Below are 18,591 nucleotides of genomic sequence, written 5' to 3' on the forward strand. Positions count from 1 at the left end.
AAAAAAAATAAAGACAGAGGCTGATGTTGAGGTCTTCTTATCTCCATCTCCTGAATTATGGATTACAGGCATGAGCTTGTTTTGCTGTGTCTAATGCATGTGCCCTAGCAGGGTGAGCTATATCTTCGGCCTGGGATTGTACTTTCTAAGAAAGTAATGAAGATGCTTGTACTTAGGTATTTCCTAAGTATCTTCTCTGTCACTATTCAGTGATTTTTTTTTTTTTTTTGGCTTTTTGAGACAGGGTTTCTCTGTGCAGCCTTGGCTGTTTTAGACTTGCTTTTTAGACCAGGCTGGCCTCAAACTCACAGAGATCCACCTGCCTCTGCCTCCCTGAGTACTGGGATTACAGGCATGCGCAACTGCATGTTGGAGGTACCCTGCTGGTTGAGGCTGCAGTTCTCACCTGGTCTGGAGAGCCATCGTGGATAGCCCTTTTTGAGCTCAGCATTAAAGGCAGGACTACCTCCCACTAAACGGGGTACCCTGCTCTCTGCCTGGCTTCACCTGGAGAATGTCTTTAGACATTCTCAGACTCCCCTAACCACATTTGATGTGTGGCCTCTGACACAGCTCCCTGCTAGCTTTCCCCTCCCTGGGGCTCAATGTTATTTAGGCATTGAGATTCTATTCTTATGATAGGAGCATTCTATGTACTGCAAATCAAGCATCCTTGAAGTGCCTAGTTCCAACCAGTTACAAACACCTACCTATTCTTGGTACATCTATTCTTGGAGCTTCCCACCCCCTCTGCAAGGAGTATATAACCTTCGTTCTTAGGAATTAAAGTAGCCATCAGCTGTTCCTGGGGTGTGTGATCCCAGACAAGCTTACCTCCTGACTTTGTGGGCTTCTGGAAGTTAGCCCCCAGGCAGGAGGAGAACCAATAACTGCCTTTGGCTTATTCAGTGTTTTTTTTTTTTTTTTTTTTTTGTGTGTGTGTGTGTGTGTTTTGTTTGTTTGTTTTTTTTTTTTTTTTGTTTTCCTCAAAACATTTTGTTCAAAAAAACCACTTTGAGCTATGATCTCTTACTCAGGGTTACTACTGCTGTGATGAAACACAATGACTAAGAAACAACTTATCAAAGGAAGTCAGGACAGGAACTCAAACAGGGAAGGATTCTTGAGGCAGGAGCTTATACAGAGGCCCCTTGGAAAGGACTTCTATATGGCCGAAGGTCCCAAAGAAACTAAGGACAAATGAGTAACTGTGATGTCTACTAGCATATCAAAGCAGAAGCTATTCTCTAGACTCATTACCTGTGGCTCCTTTCTTTGTATCCAAACTCCTACTCCAAAACCTCTCCAGTCCAGGGACTTCCCTTCCTCTAGCATGTCTTTCCTAATAAGCCTGTCAGCTTGGCCACACATTCTCTTGGTGAGTTCCAGGACAGCAGGACTACACAGAGAAACCCTATCTCAGGGAGTAGGCAGGTTGGAGGGAAAGGTAGGAGTCAGATTGCTCAGTGGGTAAAAGTCTCACAAACCTGACTATATGAGTTCAATCCCTGGAACCAATACCAATGTAAAGGTGAAAAGGAAAAACTAGGTCTACACTGCCTTTTGACTACATGCATGCCAAAGCACATGCACCCTCCCTCCAAGCTTCATACCCACACACTAATGAATAAATAAAACTTTAAAAAGCCACAGTATGGACAGAGCAAAGATTTAATTCCAACATACTAGAAATATATCAGAAACACGGACACTGAGTAAAATATCCTAGGAATTTCCAGCTACAGAAAGAACACAACCAGGTTTGTGTATTTTTATCTGGATCACCTTTGGAGTATGAATATATACTGTAAATTTTGCATCAACAAGGAATTTTATGTGTGGTAGGGACAACTGCCCATGAGACAAGCTTTGTCAGATGAGCCAGTTTAATGCTTACACAGGTTTGGGCTCCATGCCTCTATTCCTGAGATGCTGCTTTCCTATTTGAACACTCTGAGTCCCAGTCATTGCTGACTTAACCAGGCTTCTTGAAGGTCACACACACTTCCCTGGATCAGGGTTATGTGTTCACTGAGGGTGAGACAAGTTGTATATGATAAATACATATCTCGGTCTCTTATCAGCATTGTTCAAAGTGCCAGACTTTTCTTTTAAAGATTTATTGTTTTTAATAGTATGTGCATGTGGTGGCATGTGCCTATTAAGTGCAGGTACTCAGGGAAACCAGAGGCACTGAATCCCTCTAAACTCACTCCAACATGGTGCTGTAAAACCAACTTGGGTCACCTGCAAGTACAAAACCTTGTTTGTTTGATTTTTGAGACAGGGCTTCTCTGTGTAGCCTTGGCTGTCTTGAACTTGCTTTGTAAACCAGGCTGGCCGAGAACTCAAGGAGATGCACCTGTCTCTGTATCTGTGAGTGCTGGAATCACAGGCATGTGCCACCATGACTGGCTCTACAAAACATCTTAACTGCTGAGTAATGTCTCTCCAGCCTCAAGTCACAAATTTTTACTTGAGTGCCTTTATCAGCTAGTAAGAGGTGATCTGTGATCTGAGCTATTAAATGGGTTAAGATGTACCATAATAGTTTTCAGATTTCAGTAGGGAAATGGGGTTAAAAAAAGTATTGGTGTTGATCTGCATTTTAAAAGTAGGCACCAGACTACCACACTCTTGGATATAAATCTTTATTTAAGAAATAAAAAAAAAAAGTGATGGTAACAACTTCACCAAAGAATACAAGAAAGCTTAGAACTGGTTTTTCAAAAATTAGAATGAAGAATTTTTCTAGTGTATACATGAAAATCTGGTGTACTTGCTTTTCCATGCATATATACTATTGTAAGATCAAACTAACATTTCTTATAGAAGAGGCCACATCTACCACCTCTCACCCCATATATAGCCTAAAAGGCTAAGTGCAAACGTCAGTGTAACCCAGGCTTTTAGTAGTAATACACTTTATTTTAATACTTTTATTATAACATTTTTTCAAGTATAGATATTAACAAGGTCATTAAACCGTCAGTTTACTAAGAGAAGGAAAACACAAGAATATAAGGTGACAGAGGCAACACACTCTACCAGGGCCTGTAACTGGCCCAGTGTACTCTAAACCCAGTCCTGGGGTTTAGAGTTCCAACAGGATCATTATTCTCAGCCTCTGACAGAGTTCCGTAACCATGTACCAAGCAGAGGCTTTCTGCTTCAGCTTCTTGATACTGCAGTGTTTTAAGCATTTTAAAAGAACATTTCTAAATGTAAAAATAATGCAGTTTTTCTTCATGTTTACAGAACCTTTTAGTTTTAAATCCATCTAACAACTATTTACTGATATTTGCTTTTGAATTAATAAATTACGATCAGATTATCTCAGTCAGGAAAGACAAAAGTTCATTCTCAAGCTATTTAATAAAAACATTTAAAAGTACTGGTAAAGAGCTCTTTATAAATAAATAACACTGTTCACAAACAACATGAAATTATAATCAACATGAAACCATGTAGAGTTTTAGGTGAAAGTTTTCCAGGCTGTTTCAAATTACTTACAGTGCACACATTACCAAGTATAGCCCATGATGGTGATACTATTTATTTCCCCATTTAGCTTAAGAGGTGTTTCTTCCCAAGAAACTGAACTTTTCTGTCAAATGCACTCGATCGAATAGGAGAATTGGGTTCATAAAATGGATTCATTGCAAACTAAGAAAGAAAAAAGTATTAGTGAGCCTGTTAATGTAAAGAGACTGATAAATCAGAGGTTGCTAAAGGAAATTTACATTTTTAGTTTAAAATTTAGCAAAGACAAAATTCTGATTTTCATTTTCAATTCTTATTGGAAGTTCTCCATTGTTATTTTTTTAAAATGAAGCAGAGCTGTAGTTAAGTATAGACTAATTATGACTGTTAAAGAGAGAGGTAGGTAGGAAGTAAGGCATACCACAGTGCATATTTGCAGGGCCTCTCAAAGAAGGGTGCCCATTGTTAAATTATAACATCTTAGCCAGGTGTGGTTGCATGCCCTTGTAATTTCTGCACTTGGGAGGTGTAGGAGGATCAGGAATTCAAGGCAAGCTTTAGCTGCACAGTAGTTCAAGACTAGACTGGTCTACATGAAACTATCTCAAAAACAAATAAATAAAAAATAAACAGGCCCAGTGCCTGTCAAGCTAGACAAAGCAGATTTCCATCTCCAGGACCCGTGTGGTAGAAGGAGACCTGATTCCTGCAAGCTGACCTAACCTCCCTCTATTATGTACAGCATGACATGGATCATCTCTCCTCAACACCCATTCTCCCAAATAGACACACACACACAAAAAATGCAAAAACAATCTTTAAAAAATAAACAGGCAGGCAGTGGTGGCACACACCTTTAGTCCCAGCACTTGGGAAGCAGAGGCAGGCTGATATCTGTGACTTTGAGGCAAGCTTGGTCTACAGAACAAGTTCGAAGACAGCCAAGGCCAGAGACCCTGTCTTGAAAAAGAACAAAAACATCATAAAGAAAAAATTTCTGGGATACAGGTTTTCATTCTGTCACCCAGCCTAGCCTCAAACTCTGTAACCAGACCAGCCTTAAAGTCACTGCAATCCTTCCAGTCTCCCAACTCTTGGAATTCAGTAGTAAGCAGTACCTGTTTGTCTGAGATAGGGCCTTGTGTAGTCAAAAGCAGCCTCAGACTAACCATATATCTGAGACTGGCTTTGAACTGATTTTTCTATTCTACCTCCTAAGTGCTGGGAGCATAGGTTATGTATGCCCTTACCTGACTTCTCTTCAGGAATTCTGTGTTCTAACATTTAGTTTTGAGAAGAACCTGCCTCTAACCTAATAGCAGTATGACTGATATGGCCTATATACATTAGCATGGATCTTGAATCTACCTTACATTCATTATAAAGTGATCAATCTATATGGCCCATTGGATTAAGTAAACAAATGTTAAGTGTCTCATGTTCAGTTTTTTAAAAAGTACATATACCGCAGCTAAGATTTTTACACCTCCCCCACCCCCCTTGTGTAGCTTAGCTTGCCTCAAACTCATGATCTTCCCAAGTGCTGAGATTACAGACATCTGTCACTGTGCCTTGTAATTCTTTCAATTTGGGGTTTTAATACTTTGCTTTACCATAAAGCTAAAACTCATCAGTTCCTTAACTAATATAAGTGCTTCATAATACATGAGAAAACACTAAAATGGAATTACTAATGATAAGAGAAACTGATGTTTATACCTTAATGTGGGCTATGTCTCTAGCCCTATTGTTTAAAAACATCATTATTTTAAATTATAGAACATATCTTACCTTTATATATAAATCATAGACTTCAGTAAAGAAGTTCTTTATTCCATCTTCTTGCCTCACATCATGAAGCATAATAAATCTCATATGTGAAAAAATTAAGGCATAATCTTTACTAGAAATGAAACAGTTAAAGCAATCATCTGATAAGATAATCTTCAAATTAGTCACATAAACTGCACTTTGTGATGGCAAAGTTGAATATATAAACTGGCTTAAAGTCAACTTAGCATTATATTAAGGAGACATAAAGTAAAATAGCCTTTGGTATGGTTCAGATAATCCTTAGTTTTACATGTGAGACACTTTAAAATCATCCATTTAACAGGATCGACATAGGAAGTAGAAGACGAGGAACAGCAGGACAGGAGCCTTCCACAGGGAACTTCTGAAAGACTCTAACCACCAGGGTATCAAAGGAGATACTTGACACTCATAGCCAAACATAGCAGAGTACAGGAAACCTTATGGAATAAGAGGGAGATAGAAAGACCTTGAGGGAACAGGAAATCTACAAGGAGACCAACAGAGCCAAAAAACCTGGGCCCAGGAGGTCCTGCAGAAACCGATAATCTAACTACGGCCCATGCATGGAAAAGGACCTAGACCTCTTGCTCAGAGGAAGCGCATAGGCCACTCAATTTCCAAGTGGGTTCCCTAGTAAGTGGATCAGGAGCTTTCTCTGACATGAACTCAGTGGCTGGCTCTTTGTTCACCTCCCCCTGGGGGGGTGCAGCCTTGCCAAGCCACAGAGGAAGATGATGCAGCAAGCCCTGACGAGAGCTGATAAGGCTAGGGTCAGATAGAAGGGGAGGAGATCCTCCCCTATCAGGGGACTAGGGGAAGGGTATAGGGGGAGAAGGAGAAGGGTGGGTGGGACTAGGATGAGATGAGGGAGGGGGCTACAGCAGAGATATAAACTGAATAAATTGTAATAAATAAATTAAAAAAAATAAAAACAGGTAAAAACAACAACAAAACTTACCCATTAAAAAAACATTAAAAAAACAAACTTAAAAAGTACCATCTATAGGCAGGTGGGCCCAGTATATAGTACTCCTCTGTGGTCTCTGCTTCAGTTTTTGCTTGAGGTTCTGTCCAGACTTCCCTCAGCAATGGACTGCAACTTGGGAAGTGTAAGCTAAATAAACCCTTTCCTTTCTGAAGTTGGTTTTGGTCATGATGTTTATGACAGCCAGAGAAAGCAAACTACCATAAGATAAGGATATGTCCTGCAGTGACAAATGCTGATACAAACCACTCATTGAATTTGTCCACGGTTTTTAAGTACATGTTGTTAGAAAGCCACATGTTTTCATCCACAAGGTCGAGAGCAGCATGAGCTATAAACTGGTTCAGATGACGGTGATCATCCTAAAGACAGAGAATGGAGAAAGATGAACACTGCCATATGGCATTGGGAACACTAACAATACATTCTGACATTCTGTCAATTTCTGTGTATCGTGTGTGTTTTTTTCTTATTTTAAGATATGGCCTTACTATGTAGCCTAGAATGGTCATGAGCTCCTGACCCTGCCTCAGCCTCCCTCCTCCTGTTAGGACTATAGGTATGTACCAGCATGCCTGGTTTTCATTCTATAAATTCCATACATGTTTTTGTTAGGGAGGACTCTTTACATTTACTTCATATATTATTGTCATGAGAAATAAAAGATATGCCTTTACAATCTTGATATCTATCACTCATAAACAACAGGAACACCAATTAATGTCTTCAAGATACTATTTTAATACTGGTAGAAGGCAACTATTTAATCATATGAAGAAAGACTCACTTTTTTATTTCATGTATTATGTATACAGTGTTCTGCCTGCATATATACCTCCACACCAGAAGAGGGCACCAAATCTCATTATAGATGGTTGTGAACCTCCATGTGGTTGCTAGAAATTGAACTCAGGACCTTTGGAAGAACAGTCAGTGCTCTTAATCTCTGAGCCTTCTCTCCAGCTCCGAGACTACTACTTTTAAAGGAGGAAATAAAGCAGATGCTACTTTCCAGAAACCCATTATCTTATTAGAAGAGAAACACACAAAATGTGTGTAAGCAGATGTGGATCAAAGAGAGCACTTTCTCCAGGTGGAGACCAAAGTGGAAATCAAGGACAGATGCAAAGGGATGGTATAAACATGGGACCTCAAGGGCTGGAGGCAACAGGGAGAGCCAGGCTTTCTGAGGAAAAGTAGCAGAGAGAGCTGAGGTGGCACTTGTGGTATGACAGCTCTCTTGCAGAACAGAGCTTACATGGTTTGGGATCTGAGATAGGGGGAGGGAGTCCTTCTCATCCCAAGCTGTGAGTTGTCATCTGTCAACAGCAGAAACAATTCTGTCAGAACCAAGATTGTCCTCTTTATGGGCAAAATGGCCTAATTGGAAAGATGGTAGGAATGACTCACTATAATGTATAGAGGAAATTCACAACATGGATAAAGTTGTCATCATCTTCTTCTTTCCCTCCTCCTCTTCTTTTTCTTCTCTCTTCTTTTTTTCCCCCTTGAGACAGGGCTTTTCTGTGTAGCATTGGGTATCCTGGACTCACTTTGTAGACCAGGCTGGCCTCAAACTCACAGAGACTGGATGAAGTCTTACTCCTGTGTTTTCTTTTTTTTTTTCTTTTTCTTTTTTAATATTAGTTACAGTTTGTTAACTTTGTATCCCTGCTGTATCCCACTCCCTCTTTCCCTCCCAACCCCACCCTCTCACTCTCATCTCCTCCCTGCCCTTTTCTAAGTCCACTGATAAGGGAGGACCTCCACCCTTACATCTGACACTGGTTTATCAGGTGTCTTCAGGACTGGCTGCAAAGTCCTCCTCTGCTAGACCTTGCTAGATGTTCCTGGGGAGGGGGGGTGTCAAAGGGCCCGCCATAGAGTTCATGTTGGAAACAGTCCCTGTTCCCCTTATTAGGGTACTCACCTGGATACTGAGCTACCAATAGCTACATCTGAGCAGGGGCTCTAGGTTGCATCCATACATCCTCCTTGTTTGCAGAAACAGTCTCATTAAAGACCCCTGTGCCCAGATATATTTGATCCTTGTGGAACTCTTGTCCTCTCCAGTCGTATTAACTCCCCCACCCCTTTTTTTGATTCCCTGCATTCTGCCAGAAATGCTCAATGTCCTTAGCCATCAGAGAGATACAAATTAAAATGACCCTGAGATTTCACCTGACATCCACCAGAATGGCTAAGATAAAAAACTCAATTGACAACACATGCTGGAGAGGTTGTGGAGAAAGGGGAACCCTCCTCCATTGCTGGTGGGAATGCAAACTTGTACAACCACTTTGGAAATCAATCTGGTGCTTTCTCAGACAATTAGGAATAGTGCTTCCTCAAGATCCAGCTATACCACTCCTATGCATATATCCAAAAGAGGCTCAAGTACACAACAAGGACATTTGCTCAACCATGTTTGTAGCAGCTTTATTTGTAACAGCCAGAACCTGGAAACAACCCAGATGTCCCTCAGTTGAGGCATGGATACAGAAATTGTGGTACTTTTATACAATGGAATACTACTCAGCAATTAAAAACGAGGAAATCATGAAATTTGCAGGCAAATGGTGGGACCTAGAAACGATCATCCTGAGTGAGGTATCCCAAAAGCAGAAAGACACACAAGGTATATACTCACTTATATAGACCTATAAGATAGGATAAATATACTGAAATCTATCCACCTAAAGAAGATAAACAAGAAAGAGGACCCAGGATACAATGATCAATCCTCACTTAGAAAGACAAATGGGATAGACATTGGATGTAAGAGCAAACAAGTAACAGGACAGGAGACTACCACAGAGGGCCTCTGAAAGAATCTACCTAGCAGTATATCAAAGCAGATATTAAGATTCATAACCCAAACTCCTGTGTTTTCAATGTGTTTTTCAAAAAACAACCTGCTATAGTATACGGTATATAGCAGTGGTTCTCAAACTGCGTAGTAACCCAATTGGGGGTTGAATGACCCTTTCACAGGGGTCACCTAAGACCATTTGCATATCAGATAATTACAAATCATAACTAGCAAAATTAGTTATGGAGTAGCAACGAAATAATTTTATATGGGGGGGGGTTCACCACAACATGTAAAACTTCATTAAGAGGTCTCAGCATTAGGAAGGTTGAGAACCATTGGTGTACAGAGTCCTTTTTAAAAGTCATATGCCCTGGGTTGGAGAGATGGCTCAGAAGTTAAGAGCTCTGGCTGTTCTTCCAAAGGTCCTGAGTTAAATTCCCAGCAATGAGATGGTGGCTTACAACCATCTATAATGAGATCTTGTGCCCTCTTCTGACATATAGGTAGAATACTGTATACATAATAAATCAATCTTAAAAGAAAAGTCATATGGTCTTCAGAATGTGGCCTTAGAAAAAGGGTTACTGCAGATGTGGTTAGTTAAGATGAGGTCATTCTGGGGTAGAGTGGGTCTCTAATCCAGCTTATTTGCAGTCCTTAGAATAAGGTTTGCTGTGTGGTGGCTTATACCTGTAATCCCGGCACTAAGTGGGTTGAGGACAGAGAATCATCCTGAATTGGAGGCCATCCTGGGCCACCTAGTGAATTCCAGGACATTCACATCCTCCGCCACAAAAAATAAAAATAAATAAATGGGAGATTTGGACACATGTATACAAGGAGAATGCAACAAGAAGACTAGCACTAAGCTGCCAGAAGCCAAGTGAACTACTTTCCATAGGAGTAAGGTCTTGCCAAGGCCTCAATTTCAGACATTTGCTTTTAAAACTGCCAATGTATTTCTATTCTAAGCCATTCAAGTTTTGGCACTGTGCTATAACACCCATAAGAAACTAGTATAACCTTTTTTTACTGAGGAGTTTACTCCCACGATGAAGTTGGTGGAAGGTCACCAGTTGCCCAGAACCCTTTTACAGCTCAAGTATGTTTACATTCCTAATGCTGCCATGCCAAAGAAACCTGAATCCTTAGAGAAACAATTATGCTGTGTCTGTCCCTTAGCAGTGCTTGCCAGGTCTGCATGCTGATGAACACTCTTGAGGGACTATGCACACACGATGGAAATGCTTTAAATAAGTGATTTGGTAGAAAGAAGTAAACTGAGTCAAGTTAGAAAGTGTTCCCATGTGGTGCTACCCACTAGGTCTTTGGAGTATGTAAGTGGCAATTCCCATGGAGAACCTATTGCTGTCACTATTTCAAAACCAAGTTTAAGTATTATCCGAAAAACAGAGCTTGGAGATAACACAGGACCAATAACTGGCAAAATAGCATAGTAATTTGGTGGTACAATTTGAATCGTTGAAAAGTATCTTATAATTTAGGTTATACATTACAATTAATTTTTAAAATGCCAACTCCTTGACTGTTTATTCTGAATGATGGGCATTATGTTCTTGAATTGAGTTTGTTCCTCTGGAACCATTCTGATAACAAAAGAGCATCACTTCCGCTATTGCTTTTAGAATTTCGAGACACAGCATGGGTGTCTGTAGGTTGGGGACAATGTAATCAGTGCTGCAAAAGCCACTGACATAAAGTGCTATAGTACCAATGATAGCAGGAGGACATGGGAGTAAGGTTCTTTTTATTCTTCAGGTAGAAACTGATTGATATCTACACTGGTGAAAAATGTGATTTACTGAAACAGAATGGACTACTGTGACATTTTGAGGCAACAAAAATTTTTCCAGGCCTACCACATTTCTATATGCTTAAGAAACATTCCATAGTGGGTAACATTCCTTCCATAACTGGTTTCTGTCAGTCTGTGGTACTCCAAAGCCTAATTTAATTGTTGCTCTATCTCAGTTGCTTCATCTATCCAGATCTATCTCAGTTCTAAGACACTATTATGCCATACCATTACAAACAACCCAAAAATTCTTAATAAATGTAAGGTTGTATACGTACTTTGGATTCTGATTTCCCAGGTGGCAAAAATTCCATTTCAAAAACTGGATTATCATGGTGGCCAACAATTACAAAGTAGAAGCTTCCAGACATTGTCTTCAATATATAGCTCCTAATCAAATTAAGTGAGAAAAAATAACACATACTTTTAGTCCTCAATACTGAGACCCAAAATGATTAACATGAAGTACGGAATTCTAGTATTTTACTAAAGTTTGGCAACATGGTCTGCTTTCTGGTCAACTATAATTGGACCCTACACCTTAAATGTCTGTGATATGTCCTTTAGAACCCAATGTACAATATCTTTTGAAAGAAACTGGAAAACCTGTAGTATATCATAAAGACAGTATTCTCATGACTGAAAAACTTGAAACATTCAGCTCAAGGGTCCCCAAATATGATGGAGTATGTTAGGCTGAAGTTGGAGTTCACTGTTCATATTCATACCTGGAAAGACTAGTAGAGGTTGCTGGTTAGCTAAGCATAATATAAAGTAGAAAAGGCCAAGGAATTAATCAGCTTGCCTCAGAAATGTTGAGGAGGTACCCTTCAAAGAAAGCTAAGAGGCAGCTACCACAGACCATTTTTACACAAAAGAGATAATGTAACATTTTCCTACAGATTATACAGTGTATTTGTCTTCCTTCTATGAGAAGGATGTATGCCACAAAATAAGTCTAAAAATACAAGGGCCTATGATAAGTCTCTTCATACACTAATCCATTAAGAAAGTTTTTCTAGCATGACAAGCCTTTAATTCAAGCAGGTGGATCTCTGTGATTTCTAGGCCAGCTTGGTCTACAGAGCAAGTTCCAGAGCAGCCAGAGCTACAAAATAGAGAGACTGTCTCAAAAGAAAAACAAACAACAAAACTAAGAGAAATTAGGGTAAGGTGGGCAGAAAACAAGTATTTCATGGTTTTATATTAAAAAAAATATTTATTGTCTGTGTGTGTACTCACAGCATGGCATACATATGGGAATCGGTTATCTCTTTCCTCTCTGTAAGTCCCAGGGATCAAACTCAGGTTGTCAGGCTTAATGGCAAGTATTGGAACTGTACCAGCCCTATTCCATGTGTTTCAACAGAAATGACCAGAAAACTGGGTTGGTAGATGGGTGGATTTTAGTATGCCTATACAAGGGCTTTGGAATTAGAAAAAGCCAGATTCTGACTCTTACTTGGAATGTGACCATAGACACCAGCAGAATCTCCCTGTCTGTTTTCTTATGTATACAACAATGGTAACACTGGAGCTACTTTACTGTTATGCGTAGGAGGCTTATTATATAACCCAACATATGTAAAGCACGAAAATCTAACAAAGAATGTCTGGCTTACAACTAGTGCTTGGTAAGTGTTATTGTGGAAGACAAACTCATATGAGGGTTCTCTTACAACCTCGTCAGCTGGGCAGAGAAAACTACTTTCTCTTAGCACTTATCAACTGCACAAACAATGGCTTTCCCAGGACATCTTCATCCATCCAAAATTCAATTCAAACAATCTTCTTCAATCATCCTCACGTCCTTGCCACTCTCTCTTGTTGCTCCCTCCTTAGAGATGCCCTCTCTCAAAGAGTTCCCACTTCTACTTTTATGTACAAATGTTTTTCAACCTAGATCCCATATGTAAGAAAAAAAAATACATAACATTTAGACTCAGGACAGGCAAGCACCTATCAGCTTTTAGCTGCTATTCTCAGGCTTACCTCATGTGTGTACTGGGCAAAGGTGACACACACCTTTGTTGTCCATTAATGAACTTTCTGCCAAGATAGAAATGTTCTACAACCATATGTCTAATATGAAAGCCACTAAGCATTTGAAATGTGGTTAGTATAACCGCAGAGCTGAATTTCTAATTTATTAGTTTGAACGTAAGTATCTGCATGGGGCTAGCATTAACAATTACAGAAGAGCTCAAGTCTAGATCAACTATTCTAAACTCTTTAAAATTTCTGAATCGTCTCCACCTATAAAACAACTACTACTATTTAGAATCTCAGCATATAAAACAATACAAACTGCCTCATGCTTGTCTTCCCAGCACTTGGGAGGCTGTGGTAGGAGGGTCACTGTGGCTCCTTAGGACAGCTTAGACTACACAGTCAGTTCTAGAACACCCTGAACTAGAGTGAGACCCTGTCTCAAAATGAGAACTAAAGAACAAGCAAACAAAAAGTAACTTCTGTGGTTAAAAGTACCCGTGTTGGCAAGCATATGTATCTGTTCATTTTCCTCAAAACCTTGGAGACCCCTGAAGCATCTCTTCAAATCCAGTTTGAAGAGGTGGACACACACAACTTGGGAGTTATCAAATCCACGATGATTTTGAAATGCCTAGCTCAGGTAAGCCTAATTAATGGCCCTTCCTCTCTGGAGATGTCCATACCCTAATCTCTAGAACTTTTGAATATGTACCAGTTCCTGTGGGTAGTATAGGTGCTTATTAGCTGACTCTCAAATACTGCAATTCTATCATTGAGGAAGCTGAAGCAGGGAGATCACGGAGTTCAAAGCCAGCTAGGCTGCATGAAAAGAGCAAAATTAAAAAGAATTGAAGTATACAAAACATGTTAAGAAAATCAAATGCCTCTGTAGGATACCATTAAGAAAATAAGGGCCCCTAGCACTGGGTATACACTGAAATAAAAGAAGCAAGTATGCTTAATTTCTATTTCCCCTGTTACATACAAAGCATGACTTCTCAGCAGCAAGCTCCCAGGCTGGGCTGGATGCAAACTTCAAGACTCATGTTAGATATTAGAAAAATTCCTAGGCATTTCAATCTAAACGTCTTAATGTCCTGGCAAATTATATAGCTTGGATCAACAATTCTACGTCTACTGTTAAGTGACATTAAAGAAATCACAGCACAGAACAGTTCTTTATGCTAAGAGATAGGTAAATGTTATTCCTATTTTCAGAAACAGATAAAAGGATATCTCCTCATCTATGACCAGGTATATTCAGAGACTAAAACATCAACCAAAATAGATATTACATAGCTGATTCTGGTCAGACACCATGTCAGGACCTTTATCTATACAGTAGCTCATCCACCATAAGTTAAAAACAAAAACAATCAAATTCAGGTTATTATTCATTTGCATTCTCTATTTACACTGAAGTCCTATAGCCTGCGTGACAGAGAACAGACATACCTCTTGTTCTCTATTGTATCCCCAGGGTTACAACAGTGCTAGGGATCTGGGAAACACTCATTATTTTTTGAAGAAGGGGCAACCTAAAGCTGATTTAATATCTAAGTTCTCTATGCCAATTTATGTCTAATGTCTCCACAGAATCTTCGTTCAGCATTTGGACCAATAAGGTTTTGTTTTGTTTTGGGACAGGGTCTTGCTGTGTAGCTCAGGCTGGCTTTGAATTCAGGATCCTCTTGTTTTAGCCTCTGCAGTTCTTGGATTATAGATCTGTAGTATCATAGCTTACACTAAATTAGTAGCTTGAAGACAATTTATCACATTCAAATACAAGGCAGCTATGAAGAGTTTATTAGCAGCTGGGCACAGTCCAAGCGATCAGGGAGGCAGAGGTAAGTGGAACACTGTGAGTTGGAGGCCAGCCTGGTCTACAGAGTGATTCCAATACGGCCAAGACTACACAGAGAAAGTCTGTATTGCAAAACAAAAATAACAACAAGAAAGTTTACTAGCAGGCAAATGTCAGAATAAAAAAAAAATATCTCCATTGCTAGGTGTGGTGACGTACACTTGGGAGGCAGTAAGAGGTGAATCTTTGTGGGGCTAAGTAAGCATGGCCTACATATGAGACATAGGACAGCCAAGACTACACAGAGAGACCCTGTCTCAAAGTGGGGTAGGGTGGGGAGGAAGGAAGACCTGTAAGGTCACAAGTGTTACATGAAATTTTTAAGATATAAAAGGTTAAGACAATCTTGTAATTGAATTTTGAAACCAACAGAAGCCAGGTATAGTGGCTAACATCTATAAGAACCTAGGAGGCTAAAACAGAGAACAAGCCAGCCTAGGCCACAGTAGGAGACTGTCTCAAAAAACCAAAACCAGTAACCAACTGCACAACAAAAGAGAAACCTGGAGTAAAAGAAATATGAACCCAAAGTTTAAATTTATTGCTCAGTAAGCCAGCAGGCTGACATGTCAAGAAATGAATGTAAAGCATTCTAGTCTGAATGAAGAGTAAGACAGCTGGGGAAAGCCAAGCATGGTAGAACAGGCCTTTAATCCCAGCAGAAGCAGGCTGATTGTTGTGAGTTCAACGGAAGCTTGATCTACAAAGTCCAGGAAAACCAAGGATACACAGAGAAAATGCTGTCTCAGAAAAACAAACAAACAAACAAACAAACAAACAAACAAGACAGCTGGAACAAAAAGATTGCTCAACAGTTAAGAGAACATACTACAGCCGGGCATGGTGGAGCATGTCTGTAATCCCAGCACTATGGGAGGCAGAGGCAGATGGATCTCTGTGAGTTTGAGGCCAGCCTGGTCTACAAAAAGTCCACAACAGCCAAGGCTACACAGTGAAACCCTGTCTCAAACAAAACAAAACAAAACAAAACAAAACAAAACAAAATCTTATGAAAAGAAAAAGAAAACATAGTGCTCTGGCAGAGGACCCAAGCTCATTCCCAGATCCCACATCGGGCAGCTCACAACTGCCTGTACCTCTAGCTTTAGAGGATCTAATGCTTTCTGGCCTCCGTGGGCACCTGTACTCATTGCACAGACATACATATAAATAAAATAAATCCAAAAATACAAAACAAACAACCACCAAAAAATTGAATAAGACGATGCCAAGCAAGGTAGGTAAAGTGCTGCTGTTGTCCTCATTAAATTTAGACAAATAATGCTCTGGAAACAAAACAAGAGCAACTGAAGGAACTGTGGGTGTTTAAAGCTGAGTAGGAAGGGTTTTTGGTGGATATTATTTAAGTACAATGCAATGTCTAGTAAAAAAGGGATTTGACTAGGGATAGCAAAGGGTTTCTTGTGAGCAAAATCTACTTAGCTGGTCTGACTGCCAGGAGTTGGTGCTAAGAAACAGTGTGGTTAGCAGTGAATGGCTAGATCAATTATTCATGTCTGTTATGGGTTTGGGGAAGTGCAGTACATACAGGAGGGCAACTATTTGTTAACTCTGGACTTGACAGACTTATTCTAAACTGCTATAGAGTCCATACCTAGGACTGTCATCTGAAGTTACCAGGAAACTAAAATTCATGTGGTGTGATGGTGGAAGGCTTCCTCAGTGGGAGAGTGGGAGGATGAGCTTAGAAATTCTTTCTAAGTTAAGCAGTTTTAATTACAAGTAAATACAGGATAAGACTCATGCATCCCAGTTCAAAGCAATCCATTTTTATAGCAAATCTCTCTACAGCCTCTATTGAAGAACCTCTAGAAACTGCCCTGTGCTCTTGATAGCAGTACTTCCTTCCATCTGTTCCCCAGATCAAGATAAAAGAAGACTAAACTGGTGTGACATGGAACACGTCTGGTGTAATGAGTAGCTATATAAACACTATTGACAGATCTCCAATGGGAAAATGTCCCTATTAATGTCAGAAGTAATGGCCTGACCCCCAAGTAAGTTTATGTTGGCTTTCAGAGACCACTGAATTTACTTCTTTTTAACTTTGGGACCAAAGGCAGGGGTGAAGAGTTCAAATCTTTGGAGTACTCAAAATAGGTCCTCCCACATTGCTCTATAGGTCTCATCTCAATCCTGTTGTTCACCTCTGATGGCAAGGACCAGTCTACTTACTTTTTCCCCAGACTTGTTTTGATTATACCTACTCCAGAGTTACTGTTCTTCAGGCTTAAATGCTCTCCCTAATTCTGTGTGCATCCTTAATCTATCTCCAACTAAGACCTTCTACAATTATACAAACAAAGTTTGTTCAATTCCTATAATCTGTTTTTCTTTTTGCTGCTTCTCAACTTTTATTTATTTATTATAGCTATGCATCAAAATTTCTTTTACTCCTCTGTGCTGTTAACTAACAATGACTCAATCGTGTCTTCACAGAACTTACTTAACACCCACCACCCCCAAGAGAGCCCTGGCCATTATTCCTTTGCCTATACCTCCCCCCGCCTTCTGTGATGCTCATTCTTCTGTTCACTATTCAAATCCTACCAGTCATGGCACTGAAAAGCCACACTTCGCCCATAGAGATGCCCTCATCTGCTAATACCCTTCTTGCTAAACTATTCAGTCCACAAGACTTCTTAGTCATTTCATTCACTGAGTGCAGTGTTTTTCATTCCTGCTTTTGGGGATTCTACTTTCTTTTCTTTCCAATTAGTTTTACTTATTTATTCATTTATTTTTGATACAGGGTCTCATTTATGCCAGGCGGGGGTCCAACTTGCTATGTAGTGAAGGATGATCTTAAATTTCTGATCCTCCTGCCTCCACCACTATGGTGGGGCTTTTGTTTTTCAAGGCAGTGCTGGGGATCGCTAGGGCCCCCGGATTGACATTTTTTTCTTTAGGCACATTATAGCCCATACTGACCTCGAACTGAAGACTGGCAGACAATGCTCTTGCCTCAGTCTTTCCAGTGTTGGGATTACATGAGAGCCACCACACCCGGATCTCTACAATCTGAGTTAGGCATCCTGGGTACCTTTCTCACAGAAAACACAATGGGAGCTCTCTATAAAATTAAGCTCTGTGTGTCTCAATGAGAGGCGATTTTCGCCTCTTTTCTAGCATCTGTCAAAGTCTGTAGACACGTGTGTGCGGACATAGGTTACTACTGGCATTTAATAGAAACCGACCAAAGATGCAGCTACCCTATGATGCGCAGGTTCAGATGTTCTATTCTACAACAAAGGACTCTCCGGCTGCAAATGGCAACGGTGCTGCAGTGAAGACACACTGGGTTAACTGACTGACCTGCAGACCGCCAAGCCTCCAAGAGTGCGGAGGTCGTTTCCAAAAGGAAACGAAGGATGTACCTACCCGGAGATGTGATTAAGCGGCACCGGGGGCTGGCTCTGTTGTTCGAGTCAGGGCTGGATAAAGATACAACAACATCCGCGTCACGCGGGGCTTGGGCCGTCCCACAAGAACCCAGAGCGCCCGCCCCCGACTTCCTTCCAAAACCTACCTGTAGGGAGGCGACCACAATAGTACCACCAACCTCATAAACTCGCGTTTTGTCGCTTCATCCGGGGAAACCCGGAGTAACTCCCGCGAGATCTGAGGCTACGCTCTCGCGGGATGGCCGCGACTTCCGGCCTAAAATCGCGCAAACGTCACAGTGCTGCAACCTGTGGCGGTTGAGTTTAGGCGGTACGTTGTGCCTGGTGTGCGGGAAGAGAGCTATGGGACAGTGAAAACCGTCTACTGAGCAGGCGCGTCTGATCCCCTTCTGGTCT

The 18,591-nt window shown here is 40.6% G+C and overlaps 2 protein-coding genes across 4 annotated transcripts in view; one reads left to right on the top strand and one right to left on the bottom strand.

The window, feature by feature from the left end:
- Nucleotides 1-2,635: 2,635 nt before the first annotated feature.
- Trappc2 (trafficking protein particle complex subunit 2) lies at nt 2,636-18,452 on the bottom strand. Of its 2 annotated transcripts, XM_060374275.1 has the most exons (6): nt 18,321-18,452; nt 18,173-18,225; nt 11,193-11,304; nt 6,497-6,645; nt 5,275-5,356; nt 2,636-3,666 (listed from the first exon to the last, which is right to left on the bottom strand). In XM_060374275.1, exons 3-6 carry the CDS (start codon nt 11,283-11,285, stop codon nt 3,568-3,570), a joined length of 423 nt encoding a protein of 140 aa, XP_060230258.1. In that variant the 5' UTR covers nt 11,286-11,304; nt 18,173-18,225; nt 18,321-18,452; the 3' UTR covers nt 2,636-3,567. The 2 variants fall into 2 exon arrangements, with proteins under 2 accessions (XP_060230258.1, XP_060230257.1); XM_060374274.1 differs by lacking the exon at nt 18,173-18,225 and having other exon boundaries at nt 18,321-18,438.
- Ofd1 (OFD1 centriole and centriolar satellite protein) overlaps nt 18,409-18,591 on the top strand; it is a 40,011-nt gene continuing 39,828 nt past the window's right edge. The window contains exon 1 of one of the 2 annotated variants that reach the window (XM_021655615.2): nt 18,409-18,505. The gene's annotated coding sequence lies outside the window, so the exon portion shown is untranslated. Of the gene's footprint in view, nt 18,568-18,591 lie in introns of both variants that reach the window. The other variant, XM_021655614.2, reaches the window with a different exon arrangement.

This window comes from Meriones unguiculatus, chromosome X (genome assembly GCF_030254825.1).
Source record: "Meriones unguiculatus strain TT.TT164.6M chromosome X, Bangor_MerUng_6.1, whole genome shotgun sequence".
In the NCBI taxonomy this organism is placed as follows: domain Eukaryota; kingdom Metazoa; phylum Chordata; class Mammalia; order Rodentia; family Muridae; genus Meriones; species Meriones unguiculatus.

Bases quoted from the DNA above. Each gene is read 5' to 3' on its own strand.
- Trappc2 (XM_060374274.1), bottom strand. From the start codon at position 18,358: ATGAGGTTGGTGGTACTATTGTGGTCGCCTCCCTACAG. The intron at 11,305-18,320 runs GTAGGTTTTGGA...TAATTTGATTAG, and splicing joins TTGTGGTCGCCTCCCTACAG to GAGCTATATATTGAAGACAA. The intron at 3,667-5,274 runs GTAAGATATGTT...TTTCTTTCTTAG, and splicing joins TCTATGATTTATATATAAAG to TTTGCAATGAATCCATTTTA.